Source organism: Physcomitrium patens, chromosome 3 (assembly GCF_059467195.1).
Source record: "Physcomitrium patens ecotype Gransden chromosome 3, ASM5946719v1, whole genome shotgun sequence".
Classification (NCBI taxonomy): Eukaryota; Viridiplantae; Streptophyta; class Bryopsida; order Funariales; family Funariaceae; genus Physcomitrium; species Physcomitrium patens.
The window spans coordinates 20,936,067-20,949,699 of record NC_143412.1 but is presented as its reverse complement, the minus strand read 5'-3'; the positions used below and the strand labels follow the sequence as shown (position 1 = coordinate 20,949,699).

General features: G+C 41.4%; 2 protein-coding genes, 1 long non-coding RNA gene and 1 pseudogene across 5 annotated transcripts; 1 reads left to right on the top strand and 3 right to left on the bottom strand.

Annotated features, from left to right (window-relative positions):
* Window positions 1–1,372: 1,372 nt before the first annotated feature.
* LOC112280035 (putative sodium/metabolite cotransporter BASS4, chloroplastic) lies at window positions 1,373–5,469 on the bottom strand. The gene is made up of 14 exons (XM_024514959.3): window positions 5,223–5,469; window positions 4,850–4,970; window positions 4,618–4,725; window positions 4,375–4,442; window positions 3,911–3,989; window positions 3,673–3,731; window positions 3,483–3,551; window positions 3,078–3,191; window positions 2,807–2,825; window positions 2,564–2,631; window positions 2,257–2,342; window positions 1,933–2,056; window positions 1,713–1,814; window positions 1,373–1,566 (listed from the first exon to the last, which is right to left on the bottom strand). The coding sequence occupies exons 1-14, from the start codon at window positions 5,445–5,447 to the stop codon at window positions 1,495–1,497; spliced, it is 1,314 nt and encodes a 437-aa protein (XP_024370727.1). The 5' UTR covers window positions 5,448–5,469; the 3' UTR covers window positions 1,373–1,494.
* A 95-nt stretch (window positions 5,470–5,564) lies between these two features.
* Window positions 5,565–13,006, top strand: LOC149989581 (uncharacterized). The gene is made up of 3 exons (XR_016502269.1): window positions 5,565–6,222; window positions 6,687–6,823; window positions 7,156–13,006. It is a non-coding gene; the product is annotated as an uncharacterized LOC149989581 (long non-coding RNA).
* On the bottom strand, window positions 7,164–9,277 carry LOC112280037 (peroxidase 5). Of its 2 annotated transcripts, none has more exons than XM_024514960.3 (4): window positions 9,062–9,277; window positions 8,669–8,901; window positions 8,339–8,518; window positions 7,164–8,242 (listed from the first exon to the last, which is right to left on the bottom strand). In XM_024514960.3, the coding sequence occupies exons 2-4, from the start codon at window positions 8,891–8,893 to the stop codon at window positions 7,655–7,657; spliced, it is 993 nt and encodes a 330-aa protein (XP_024370728.1). In that variant the 5' UTR covers window positions 8,894–8,901; window positions 9,062–9,277; the 3' UTR covers window positions 7,164–7,654. The 2 variants fall into 2 exon arrangements, with proteins under 2 accessions (XP_024370728.1, XP_024370729.1); XM_024514961.3 differs by having other exon boundaries at window positions 8,669–8,894.
* On the bottom strand, window positions 10,566–12,355 carry LOC112279868 (xyloglucan 6-xylosyltransferase 1-like; annotated as a pseudogene). Its single transcript, XR_016502048.1, has 4 exons — window positions 12,266–12,355; window positions 11,906–12,112; window positions 11,288–11,668; window positions 10,566–11,190 (listed from the first exon to the last, which is right to left on the bottom strand). The product of XR_016502048.1 is annotated as a xyloglucan 6-xylosyltransferase 1-like (transcript).
* Window positions 13,007–13,633: the final 627 nt, after the last annotated feature.

Here is a 13,633-nt window from a genome sequence, read left to right as displayed (position 1 = left end):
ATACAATACAACATTTGTTACAAAATTCAAATAATCTAAAAGTAAACCTCTTTGTTCTTTAAAAACTAAATCTAATATCAAACATATTATAATAATACAATACAAAGTGAGTAGCATATTAGCTAAATATATAATATATAATATATATAAAAAAAAGATACTATTAAATATAGCCATTGTTAAGCAATTATTGTTATTAACCATATGACCATCATTGAACCAATTCTATTTTTAAAAAACAATTATTGTATCAATCCAAACGTAAATTAAAGTAATGTTGATATAGATAAAGCTAACATTCTATGTCCTTTGTAATGATGGATTGATTGATTTAATAAAATCTTGGATTATTTTAATATTTCCTTAAAATAAAATGTATATATAGACTATAAAAAATTAAGTGTAATAAGTCGCATCTTACATCTACAATAAAGAACATTTGTTGCCTTAAAGCAACAAAAGAAAACTCCTATTATTTATATTTATTAATTATATTACATAAAACTTAATTTTAAAAAAATAAAAAATATTTTTTATTTATTTATATTTCAGAAAAAAATTAAAATATCTTATTACATCATCATTTATACTTTATATTTATAGAGTTTTAAATTAATATTTCAATTAAATATAAAATCTATATGTATGCTTTCTTTTTAACATGCAATTTTATTAAATGAATAAGCAGTGGATATGCCAATAACCTTCACTCTTTTTTATTAACCATTATTTTGTTTATAATAATACTACTCATTGCAACATGAGTTGACTGCAAATAAATATTTTGAATATAAATCTATATCCCAAAGTAGACTTTTACTTGTACATGCCTTGTATTATTAATTGCAAAAGTTATTATGATAATTAAAATCCAATTTAAAATAACAACACATTCACATAAAATATAGTTATTATCATTAAGTATTTAGAATTCAAAGAACACAAAATTTCAACTATTTATGTTTTTGACAAACTATCCATTTTTAACATTAAAATTATTATTTTTAATTTTTATTGCAAAACAACTAATACTTTTCCATTCAAAAGATAACAAACAAAAGAATTAAGAGGTAAAACTAATAGAAGTTTAAGGAATAATACATTCATTATATTACAAAAAATTGGACCTAACAAGTATTCAATGAAATGATCCAACATGCTTCGAAAGCATAATTGTTTTCTGTAACAAAACATGGCTATGATCAATGCTTGTATTTCGTAATACTACACTAGAATAACTCTTTGGTCCTTGAAAAAAAACATTATTGTCATAAACTGTGAAGGGAAAAACAATTAGAATAATTTCCGAAGTGGAAATATGATCTAGCTGAGTCTTCAGGTTGATAATCACTATAGGTTGTAGAACGTCATGTCAAAATTAAGGATCAATATTTTATTTGCACTTAAAATCCACATAATTCAACACAAATTGGAATACAAAATATATAGCAAAAGTTGTGTACATTGCACCCTTGGCTTGCATGTCGCACCACATCAAGCAGTTTTCTTATTGGCCGATTTGTCAGAATCCAGCCAGTAACCGACGAGTACCGAGTCGAAGAGTATCTGCAGCACACACAATGCAGCAACAGAACTGGAATAAGAACAACCATCGCATGCAGATTTCACTGATTAAGTCAATCACTAATGCAGAAATTCAAGTTTTGTAACCACCTCCAGGTTGCCTAAATCAAGATACAAAGGGCAATAACCTGACTCAGATGCGTGGCTATACAGGGTAGCACCAGCAAGCCTGATTCCCCTAAAGCGCCATTAAGTTTTGCCACCACTGCTACGAGAACTGGCAATGTTTTCTGCATCAAGGTTCAAACTGGATGTTATAGCAGAACTCAAGTAGTCTTTGATCAAGTATCAAAAATTCTATCGGTTTAAGAGCATTGGTTGCAGTGAAGAAATTTAATAAAACTGCACCTGACTGGCCACGAGAATCACTGCCCGTGCTGCTGAAGTTTGGTCACCACCCTTATTGCCCCAATACGCAGGGAAGAACCACATTACAGTAGTATTAAATATGACGTACACTGCATGCAAAGCTCTGCAAGATTCCACATCAAGTTTTATGAAAAAAACAAGCAGCACAATTATAAGAGTTTTACTTCCCAACATGTCAAAGGTCAGTAAATTAGTTATCTGCAGAATTGTGATGACAAGAACTAAAGATTCTGACCATGGAATTGCTTTCAATTTGCAAATTCCTTCGTGTACACTAGAAGCAATCCCTATATGAATACGTACATGCCACAAAAAATGGAAGCTAGTAGCTGGATTGGGTCCACCAAGAGTAACATTTCTCTCGAACAACTTGTTTGCATCCATGGTACCTGAAATCAATCACATTTCAATTTACTTACACAGGCTTAATTCAGGACATAACGCATCTCTTTACTAAAGCGTGATGACATACAAGACTTGATGCAAAGACAGTACTTTAACAAGTCATCCGTACAAGGCTTTTGAGAATCGCATTCCTAAACTGGGCATTATGCTAAGTGATTTATGTGAATCCTCAATGTTACATCCAAACAGGAAATAGACCACATACAAGGCCAAGCAAGAGACTGCTGATCATCGACATATATCGCTTCTTTTCGTCTAATAAGTTCGCATAACCTGCGCGTTCCCAGAATGAGCAACAATTTAGAACCCACTGGTTCAACTTAATTACGTGCAGAAGTGAACTAAGGAAGTTGCTGCTCAACTATTCGTAACAACAAAGCCCCGACAGTCGGTGATATCAACCTCATGCAACGATTGCCACAAAAGCAATTGGAAGTCCAGCTCTTACCAGAAAATTCTCGTATCATCTGCAGAAAATTGCAAAACATACCCCAATCAGGGCATTCTGTCCAAGTCGAATAAGCTAAAGATAAATCTACATTATTAAAAAGCCACCTGTGGGAACAAAGAGAAGTTGTTCCAAGTATTTTGACAATTACTTACATCCTTAAGACGTTCAAACTTTTGTCAATTTGCTGCTTTCTTTGCTTCAGTTGGCACAAATAAAATCCACTTAGGGCTGGAGTCACTAATGAATGTCTTAAGTAAAGAGTTTGTACCTTCCCGAGTAAAAGGGGTAAGAGTAACGTCTCCACCAAGGATTTTAGAAGAGGGCCTGCAGGAAGAGTGATTCCAACACTCTGACCAACCAAAGAAGATAGCAAAAATGGCATCTGCATCCAGTAAGACATCATGATTACGGTATACACCATAAAAAGCTCCACAACTAGGAAATGTACTCAAGATCTTTGCAAGACCTATGATTTTTGATGCAAGGTGGAATATCTGACTAAAAAGATCTGGTCCTGGTAACTCACTACAATTCTAGACTTCATAATTTAAGAGGATTTAGAATATCTTAACATGTTACTAAAAAATAAGACACAAATATGAGTTTCAATTTTGGTTCGTCCAATCATGAGAAGAATACATATATAATGTACAACTGGCATAAGGTTACTTACAGTTAATATGCCACCGAGGTTTGTTGTTATGGTAAGAGCTAAAGCCAATGCAGTGTTTGCTCCTGCAACCTGTCGCTCATTCACACATAGGTGGATTTGAGCAAATTAACATGCCACAGAAATGATGGTTTCATGATGTACCCGCAATTGACAGCCAAACAATAAGGATGATTAGGGAGAGCTATCATACCTGCGTCAGGGATACACCGCTCGAGAGAGTCGTGGGTACACAGCAGAAGATTGCAAGCCCTGCACTGACCATGTCATGCCCGTCTCAACTGCATCCAAAAGTATGTTCTAATACATAGAATCAAGCTATGAGATTCCTCTAGTATTTTCAGATAATTATAATGCTTACACTATTCAATATGGATTTGTCAGGAAAAAAACTGTTCATTCACCCTAGTTGTTAACAGTTTACGCAGAACCTGTAGCAAGTTCTTTAGGATTTAGCTGAAGGCGCAAGATTGGAAGGGCTGCTAAAGGAGTAATGAACAGAATCGAAACCTGCAAAAGTTGATAGTAGAGCCACGACACATTATGTCTTGTTCAAGTAAACGCGTACATTTGACCAAGCATCTTAACTCACAAACAGTTGAGGCGCTAAGAGTTTTCTCTTATCAAGGATGATCGAAACGCAACAAAACGATCAAAAAATGTGGCACCGTGCCAAGTCTCGCAAGTAATCTCAAGGTACCAACTTTCTAGACTGCATATGAGAACAGATACCTTAAAAATGTGCCTTCTAGTGTCTCGAAACTCGAAACAATAACTTGAAAAGGCAATACTACACGTACAAACTGACCCCAGATCCTGCCCTAAGCATAGAATACTGAACCAACAAGCACATAGATTAGAATGAACATTAGAGAAAGAAGCTTCGGTTGCTTACAACACCAAACAATGCAGCTGGCCACGCACTGGCTACCTTGAGCATATCTCCGGTTTTCAAAGTCAACCCTGAGTTTCACATCAACAGCACGTAGTATTAGCAAAGGTAGCATCTGTTCTCAAACCTACCACTCTGAAGAATTACCTGATTGTGCGAACATGTGCTCCACAACATGACTCAGAAATATAGAACAATCATTAGAAAGGTGATTCCAGTAGCAATCATGTTGAGTGCTGGCCTCACCAGAAATGAGAAATATTCCAGAAGTGCTCCATTTTGATAGACCCCACTGGTGGGCAATCTGACCAGAACGTGGGTACACCAAGCCGACTACAACTCCCGTAATCAAGGCTGCCATTTCATACAAAGCAACGATAATCACTTTTTCGACAACACAGAACTTATGTATTCATTACTCTTGAATCTGGTAATCACTTGCTTCTTCCTGCACGTACACCGCGTAGAGGAATCTTACCGAGAGGCAATAAATTTGAAGCTGCAAAATCCAGAATCCATGTGGAGATATCATGCAGCTGATGAAGTTTGGTATCGTCATTAGGGCTTTGGCCATCATTGGGGGTTGCCTTCAGTTTCCCCTACAAAGCGACGACACGTACAAGAGAAAATGTAACATGCCAAAATACTTGTACAAAATAAGGCTTACGCTCTTTCGGCCATGGCTATGCCTGTAAAAGTAGAATTTAGGTCAAGACGATTATATACAAAAGCGAGAGGCAATAATCTCCGTTTTTCAAATTCTGAATGTAAGTCAATAGCCGGCAACTACTTCTTAGAAATTCATACACACATGGTCAAGAATATGATGTACATTACGTCAGAGATCAAACCTGAAGTTGCTGGTGGTTCAAACCGACATTCTCCGCAGTGTAAGTTAGGGGAAACGATGGTTGAAATTTCTTTCCAAAAGCACGAAGAGAAACCGCATTTGTGAAGGAACTTTGGAGAACTGGACGACGACGAGAAGCATACAAACAAGGCGAAGTAAGCAGAGAGGGTTGATGAAGTTGTGCGGATGCCATAGGCAAATAGGACCTCGAAACCCCTTGCATCATAAATTCACTGCCAAAAACTCGAATTCCCAAGAATAATGATCGACTTTCTACAAAGAAACCTTAACGCCTTCAAAGGGCGTTTCTGCGGAGTCGTAATAGCATTGACAGTTGACACGTGGCAAATGCTTTTGCCGAACCACGCTTCTTATACTTTCCACCACGCGAAGAATCGCACAGCTAAATTCACCAAAAAAAATGCGGGGAAATACAGACAATCGCAGACCAGTTTAAAAATAGCACCACTTCCAATCCTTTACCCACCAGATTTACGACGTTTCAAGTTTTAAAGACATTAGCAATTGAGTTCAGTAACAAATATTATCCACATTTAGCATACAGGTGAATTTCATCTATAGATTTACACTAGATCGACGGCAAGCAGTTGTGTGGATCACAGCACGAACGCCTTGCCTTCATTGAACAGCAACGCGGACACAACCAGGGCCTTTCTCAAATTCGTTAACATGGATAGGTGCACTAGTTTCGCAGCTCGATTGTTTTTGAGCATAGAACCACCGCAGTGATTCTCAAGAATTCTTCACAAGCTGCCTTCGATTCCGTAATCCAAAAATTGAATTATGTTTAGCTCGTACTACATGGCATTCACGTTCGGAAGTCTATCACAAGGAATGTTCGATGAGCGCTGAAACATGAGGAAATCAGTTTCTCCAGGACTTCATCAACGGTGGTCTGAAATTGTACACTGACAGCAAAAACTATTCAGGTTCACGCAATTGTCACAATCAAGGAGTGCCATGAGGCTCATCTTTGCCAGGTGAGAATGTCATGTGAACTTCAACAGCGACGTCATTTTTGGATTGTCCAGTTTTTCAAGGAACAAGGTAGTTGGGAATGAGGATGACATCATATGATCCAAATGAGAGTGACATGGAATCGATGTTTGAGGGGCTGTCATCACTACACGGTGTAACGTTTTTTTGTTTCCTAATTTTTTCAAGATGCCGGAAAGGCGATCCCTGTTTTTACTCCACCTCCGACTCATTTGTGTATGTTTACTTTGGATATTTTCATTCCTGGTACTTGTAGATGCGAATAAAAGCTTTCTAATTGTGAAGCAGGGTGATCCTTGTGACACGTCTTTGATATAGTCTCATTGGTAAAGGCTCGCACTACATCTTTTCCGACCACTTTCCAGTTCTTTCAACGTATTTTAGAAGGTGGACGTGGACAGCAATTTTTATTCTCGTGTTTTGGTTCGCAATCTTGAATTCCATCCAGAAATGTCTCTCCTCGGAATATGGCTCTTTCAGCGCTAGCTGGACGTGTTCTTCGAATGGCCAGACGAGTTGGATCAGGCCAAAAATGGTCATCATCGAGGGAGAGGGTGTTCTTGAGATTTCGAAGCCTGTTGTCAGGTAATCGTGGTCATTGATTGACATGTCCGAAGTTTGAATTTCGATGCTGAAATCAGGTTAAAGATTTGCCTGACGGAGATGACCGATGATGTGATGATTAGATATCCTTCTGGACAGAAATCTAAATAGCTGTGACGATTAAATTGCGCCAGATTTAGCCAAACTGCGCCCAGTGATATTTATTGCGTACGAGATCGGTGTCAATTCATAGGAAACAAAAGAAATTTAACAGACGTCCCTATCTATGCATGACTATTAAGTTCTTGCAAGTCTTTGTTGCATCTTAGAATGAAGGATTTTCAGTGACAAAGCCATTACAAGGATTATGGCAGAGACGAAGTGAAGAATGACAGCGACGATCATATTCAGATTGAGTAGGTTAAGGGCTTATTGAGTGTGACAACTCCACATCAAAGCTTTAATCCTGAAAAGAGCAGGCTACGGGGAAGGATGCAACATTGTCAGCTCCACAGCTGCCGCTTTCTGACGGCCGTTGGGATTTCTCTGGTAAGCTGTTCCTAAACCCTAACTCTATGAGAACAGAACGTTCATGTGTAACAATATCCAATATCTAAGCTGATTCAGATTCTGATACAGTTTCAATTCCGATCTACTATTGTAAGTCGGACAGAGGCTTCCTGCGAGCCAAGTTCCTGTACTTTAACCTACAGTCATAAGTCAATCAAGGAATCTGTGTCCATGTGAAGAAAAACCATCGAAAAACAACGACATGCCCATTTTCGGAGGTCGAACTTACTTTCGTTAATCTTCTTGCAGACGGGTCTTCTCCGTGGTGAGCACGAGGTCAAATGAGTAGAGTCCCAAAGCTGCTTACAAAGGAGAAGGGGCCTCCACCACGGGATTCACAGCCCTACAGTTGCGACGAATCTCGCCCTCTGAGCCCGTCTTCACTTCGATCTGACTCATGGTGAGCATGGAGTCTGCAAATGACGAAGTGAACGATGTTGTGGACAAGACGTTGAACATTGTAGGAAGCTTCGTGGACCAGCTTTCGAACAGAATCTGGTCCGATTGCAGAACTCCCTTGCCGCTGAAGAGGTTCGAGTAGTACATGTTGTCGAAGAGCTCTGGCGTCGTGGGATCCAAGTTGAAGGTTGAGGATGAACTCCCGCCGACTTGAGGACAGAGGGTCTTCAACTGCACAGCCAAATCCTCGTCGAGGCTGGGATCTGTCTCAGGATACAATCTCGCCACGACGGTCGAACAATGGATTCGACCAATCGTGTGCGCACCCGATAATGTGATCATATCGCTTTGAGATAATCCTTTGCGAGTGAAGCTGTCAGTCAACTGTTGCACATTGAGCTGCGGGCTCGGCAGCATTGCTTCTGCCTCGGCATTGATGGACACGTTGCCGTCTCGTCTACCCGCAGGAACCTCCCATCTCTTTCCGCCAGTCTGCTCAATCACCACAAAACAGTTGGATCATCCCTACGAACAGTCGATCTAGCAGCTATTCAAAATCTTCTGATGGAGTTGAAAACTTTCACGTACCAATTCAATGGAATCACGAGCGGCAAAGGCAAGAATGTCGGCGCAGGAAACGATTCCAGGACACTGTTTCTCGAGCTCTGCTTTGGCCGCGTCTACAACTTCGAATCCTCGCAAGCTAAAGTTGGGCGACGCCACCTTCTCCGATTTCGGTCCGTCCAAAAGGACTGACGCATCGCACCCCTAATCAAACGCAACTTCCACAAGTTTGATAATTTTAATAGTGCAGTATACATTATTCATCGAGAAAATCCACACAAGAAAGTCTTAGCTTCGTGGAGAGGCCAAAATTGTAAATATAAAAATGCCGACGCTGGTTCGCCAAACTCTTACTCGCACGAAGCAGTCATGAAAGTGGAGACGAATCAGGCCCGGCGCATTGCCATGATCCTTCGCCACGGCAGCTTCCACAGCGTCTCTCACTATCTTCTCCGCCGAAGGACAGGTCCCACCATAGAAATCCACTTGCAAGTCCTGCGCTGCCACTATCTGCAGCAGCTGCGCAATGACCAACCAGACTGCCAGTGCTCTCTGTGTTCTTCCTGCGGCTGATTCCATCCTGATTCCTTCCATGCACGAAGACACGAAACAAAATAAAATGAAATGAAATAATCCACCACGAGAGTACAGCACCAACAACTTCGACGTTCACTCTCAAACCATTTTGGCGAATCGCCTAAATTCTCACGCAAGCATGGCGGTCGACATGACTTGCGAGATACTCACCTTGCTGCACTATCAGATCACAGGTAATCACATGCCAGACAAGGAGCCAGTACACTTGCAGTGACAATCCGCGACAGAGTAAGATGCAAAGACAAGCTACAATATTGCAAGATTCCGCAGAAGAGATAGCGAAGTAGCTGTACAGAGAATCTGCAAGAGCCGAAGGGGAACGGGTGTCTAAACCCAGATTTGCGGAAGAGGAAAGGTAGGGAATACACACAATGTCTTGGACATAACGCTCATGAGTACATCTTCATAAACTGAGTGGCAGCTAGGGTGCCTGGCTGCCAGGGCTGGCGGGCCACCAAGCAGCGAAGCCGAGTAGCTGGTCAACCAAGCTCTCCACCATTACACTCGAGGCGCGAGTCATCAAGGTGGCAATCAATGTGCACACCTAACCGCCAGCAGTGAATTTTCCCCTTATTAATGTTTTTACACAAATCGGAGCCTGTCATATGCATGGCCATCATAGGCAGGAGGGTGAATGTTACTATTCGGAACGGTTAAAAGTCACACCGGCTGTCAAGTAATACTCAGACTTCAGAGCGTTTATCAGCTGTAAGACTGTTGTACTCGAGCTTTGCTTCACCTTTGCAGAGTAGCACAGCCATATGCTTGTTTGCATTTCAGAATTCCAGTTCTTATCTAAGCTTGAAGACAAATTTGCAGAGGATTAGCATGTCAAGCCAACTGAGCGAATCCAATCATTTCATGTTGTACATAAATGCAGATTCATCTGTCAAGATTCTGTGTAATCTGTATGAAGGTTTTTTCTACTTTGCGCTCGTAGATTTCCGTTTGGAAGCAACTACGGCACTGTATGAGCCAGCCTTGCAAATTTGCTGAAAACTGGGTACATTGTCACAAACTATGCCGAAGTCTCTCATTTTTGGTGACTGAGATTTGGTGATAATGAAACCAGATAACCGTTTTGTACTCTTCTGGGATGTACATGAAGGGCGTCGAATATGATCTCAGGGCAAAAGAGCATAATGGGTATAACTAAACATACCAGACGGAGTAACATGACTTCGGAGGGCAGTTGCAACTAATAGGGTGTTCTGAGCATCCTCACCAGCCGCACCTGCTGCGAAGCAGCATTCATCAAGAACAGCGAGTACTTACGTCGCCAGGTTCATATGCCCGGTTGACAGACATATACTGCTGGGTGTCAGATGCATGAAAGTCCTCACAAGAGAAAATCTTGTAAGCACGCACTGACCAGGGCAGCCCTATCGTCTTCCTCTGACTGCTAAGTCTACATCGTAAAGGACAGGTGGCACCTCACACTGAAGGCAACAATGCCTATTTGGTTAGTTATTATTCCACTCCATCTCTTCAATAGACACGCTCAACCAGATCAGAGACGCTCAACGTAATTTGTGGATCCTGATTGCAATCCCTGGAGGTCTAAAATCTAAAGGACACCATTAAATATGGAGGTAGAAAATTGAGGACATCGTAGGGGTGCCAGGCGAGGGGTTTCAGGGACCAAGCCGCAAGATTTGCTGATATGTAAGTAATAGTTTTTTTTATGAATGCTGTTGGTGGCAGTCAGATATGTTTGACTATTGAGTTGTGGAGGAAGCCACAAGTAAAGCCAGCCAGTTTGCTGCAACACTTGATTGTTTGCAATTTTGTAAGCTTGCTCCATGTGTCGGTGACAATTCTCGATGTCGTATTGTGTTTTGGGCAATCCGATACAGATTTGACACCCGGTGGAGTGCGTCACGAACGGCCACCACGTACCCCATCCCCGGATACCTGTGCGTCTGCATCGTCCTAACCTCGAAGAATCCTTGCAAGTGGTACGAATGCTCCAGGTACACTTTCGCTGCCCATCGCCACCATGAATGCATCACCCTTTCGATGCTTAGGAACACTGTCCACATTCTCTAGTGTCTAATTTAGCTTGTTTATAAATCGAATGGTCCGTAAGATCATGTACCTCTACGTTATGAGCAAGTAGACTAAGGCTCATTGATCCTCTGCATCGACGAGTGGCCTGTCCGGAAATGCCTCCGTCAGCAGGGCTCAGGCAGCTTCCCCCACTCGACCTTTGGGGCTAAATTTCACCCATTCATGGAGAAGGTCGATGGACCAGTGGCAATTCCGGAGAAGGATGACTCCTATTCCATGGCAATAAACGAACATGTGAGGAGTATAATCAATTGATTGTAAGTACTCAATTTACACTCAGACAACTGTTAACAGATTTCGACGGACCTGTGTTGAGTCCCACCCAATTCTTGAGGTCGTACAGCTCATTGTCCCACCCCTGGACTACCATGTTGTGATCCTTGTATTTCTCAAGTGGGAGTGCGAATGTCATGTTCGTGAAGATGGCGTCGCTGTCCATCCACAGAATCCACTCAAGCTGGCGAGCATGAGCATGTGGATCGCGAAGAGCTTCACCCACCATCCGACCATCTTCTCATTAAGCATGTCCATAATGTGGTAGAGCTCGATTCCATGGAGCCGGCAGTAATCCACCTTGTTCTTCAAGGACTTAAGCAACAAATGGTCACCGTGAGCATTCTCGCATTTTTCGGATGTGAGCTTGAAACTAGCAGGATACTGTTTTGCTTCGCCGGTCGTGCCTTCTCTCTACGTGAGTCCCAATCCGTATCTCAACGTCCGAAATTTGTAAGCTCTTTGGAAGCGTTCCGAAAAACTGCCTGCATTTTGACGACAATTGCTCGAAGTCTGGAGTCCGTATCGACGCCTCCTTGGTACTGATCTCGACTAGCATCCGCCATGTCCACAAGTTTGACCCCACTCTTCGTCCTTCCCAACTGCCTCTCCTTCAACCCTATTTGCTCGTTGTGGGTTGGCGTGGCTGACTTCTCCACTCTTGCCAGATTTGCCGACAATGGCGTGCTCCATTGTGCCGTATAACGCGAGCAGGGACGTGGCACCGCAAATTGTCGCATAAACGCAAGTATACTGCATCGGACTTCCAGTATTCCTCGTCATCTTGGACCTTCTCTCCACTACTCCGACACCACCAACAGCCCAGTCAATCCAACTCCAGCCCTCAGGTTTGTAGGCCTACAATCAACTCTTGGTATCAACTACAACCCACTGCAGTGTTGAAAAAAAAACCTTCTATTCAACCTTCTGATCACCACAAGAAACCTTCTGGTGACGATGGGTTCATGACTTGCCGAGGAATATAACCTCTGAACGTCAAGCTCTAAAGACCATGCGAAGCATTTCGCCACGCAAATCGCTGGTAGGTGGAACATGTTTGCAAGGATTGGGAACGTACCAAGCCATCGTCTCGGGCCTCATGCCAACGTTGTGACGGCCTCGTGCTGAAGGGGCAGCTGATCGACACTCACGACACTCAAGGAATCGTGTATCCTTCATTCTTTTGCTGCTCTTCGGTGGTAATCATGATCGGCTGCATCTATTAAACCATCCAAATGCTTCAACTGAGCTTTGCAACCATAGAAGTAGCATGCTGACCCACAAGATGAATCACCCCCCCCCCCCCCCCACCCAATTGTCTAGACCTGAGACAAGAACTCCTCGCAGAACTTCAACTAAAACTGCAATTCACACTCCGGAATTCCTGCAGCAGATCAGGCTTTTGTGGCCTTGAAGGGGGGGGGGGATTCCACACTCACTTGGGGTGGGCTTGGAACGCTGTCCTTCAATACATAGCATGATCATTTATTTGCAGTAATACATCAGGCTGAAGAGAAGAGTGGGTTCTTTTGGCACTCAGGCAGGTATAGGAGCAGAAGCACAACAGATTCATATCTGGTTTTAATGAATATTGAACATAGTATTCCATGCATTCTTGTTCTATTAACGATGCGGTACAACATACTGTTGTTGTACAATTAGTAGCGCATGGGTTGTGGAGATGGTGTAGAGTTTGTTCACAATATTTCTTTTGTAACTTTTCGTTTGCATGAAATTGTTGGACCACTGTAACTATGTATTGTCATACTCACATGCCGATGGTTTCCACAATTGTAGTAGAATGAAAAAAACATTATACTAAGTGATAGGTTAATTTTGTGAGGAATGGTTTGAACATTGTCATGTAGTTGAAATCCAATGTTATGAATATTTCATATTACTTACCACCAATTTTCAATTGATCTTTGCATGAAATTATTTGTGTATGTTGTCTTAGCATATTTTTTAATTACTATTCTATCAATATACAATATGTTTTTATTTTTTGGTAAATAAAAGAAAAATAGAAATCCATCTTCATTTAAGATCCATTTTAAATAGGGAAATGATAAAGCAATTCCAATTTCTACTAAATTGATCCACATGTTTAAACCATCATTATACCCTTTCAACTATGTCCTTGTTCCTAGTTGTTCTCTTATTTCCAACCTTCAAACCCATTCCTCACATTTCCAGCCCATGTCCTTGTTCTTGACGTTTTTAGCCCCTTACCTCCATCCATAGCAATGGCTAGAAATGGGGAATAAGAAATGACTAAGAATAAAGATGCAAAGGTGCAATGATGGTTAAGATAGAGTGGATTGCTTTAGAAAAAATTTGGGATGCTTTATCATTCTTCTTTCAAATATATTATTATTA

What these genes read in the sequence shown, in the direction of transcription:
- LOC112280037 (XM_024514960.3), bottom strand. Translation starts at nt 8,893, where the DNA reads ATGGAATCAGCCGCAGGAAGAACACAGAGAGCACTGGCAGTCTGGTTG. An exon ending in TTCATGACTGCTTCGTGCGA is followed by an intron (nt 8,519 to 8,668) that starts GTAAGAGTTTGG and finishes GCGTTTGATTAG; the next exon opens with GGGTGCGATGCGTCAGTCCT. An exon ending in CTCGTGATTCCATTGAATTG is followed by an intron (nt 8,243 to 8,338) that starts GTACGTGAAAGT and finishes GTGATTGAGCAG; the next exon opens with ACTGGCGGAAAGAGATGGGA.
- LOC112280035 (XM_024514959.3), bottom strand. Translation starts at nt 5,447, where the DNA reads ATGATGCAAGGGGTTTCGAGGTCCTATTTGCCTATGGCATCCGCACAA. An exon ending in TGGAATATTTCTCATTTCTG is followed by an intron (nt 4,443 to 4,617) that starts GTGAGGCCAGCA and finishes TGTGAAACTCAG; the next exon opens with GGTTGACTTTGAAAACCGGA. An exon ending in GCTTCCATTTTTTGTGGCAT is followed by an intron (nt 2,057 to 2,256) that starts GTACGTATTCAT and finishes GGAATCTTGCAG; the next exon opens with AGCTTTGCATGCAGTGTACG.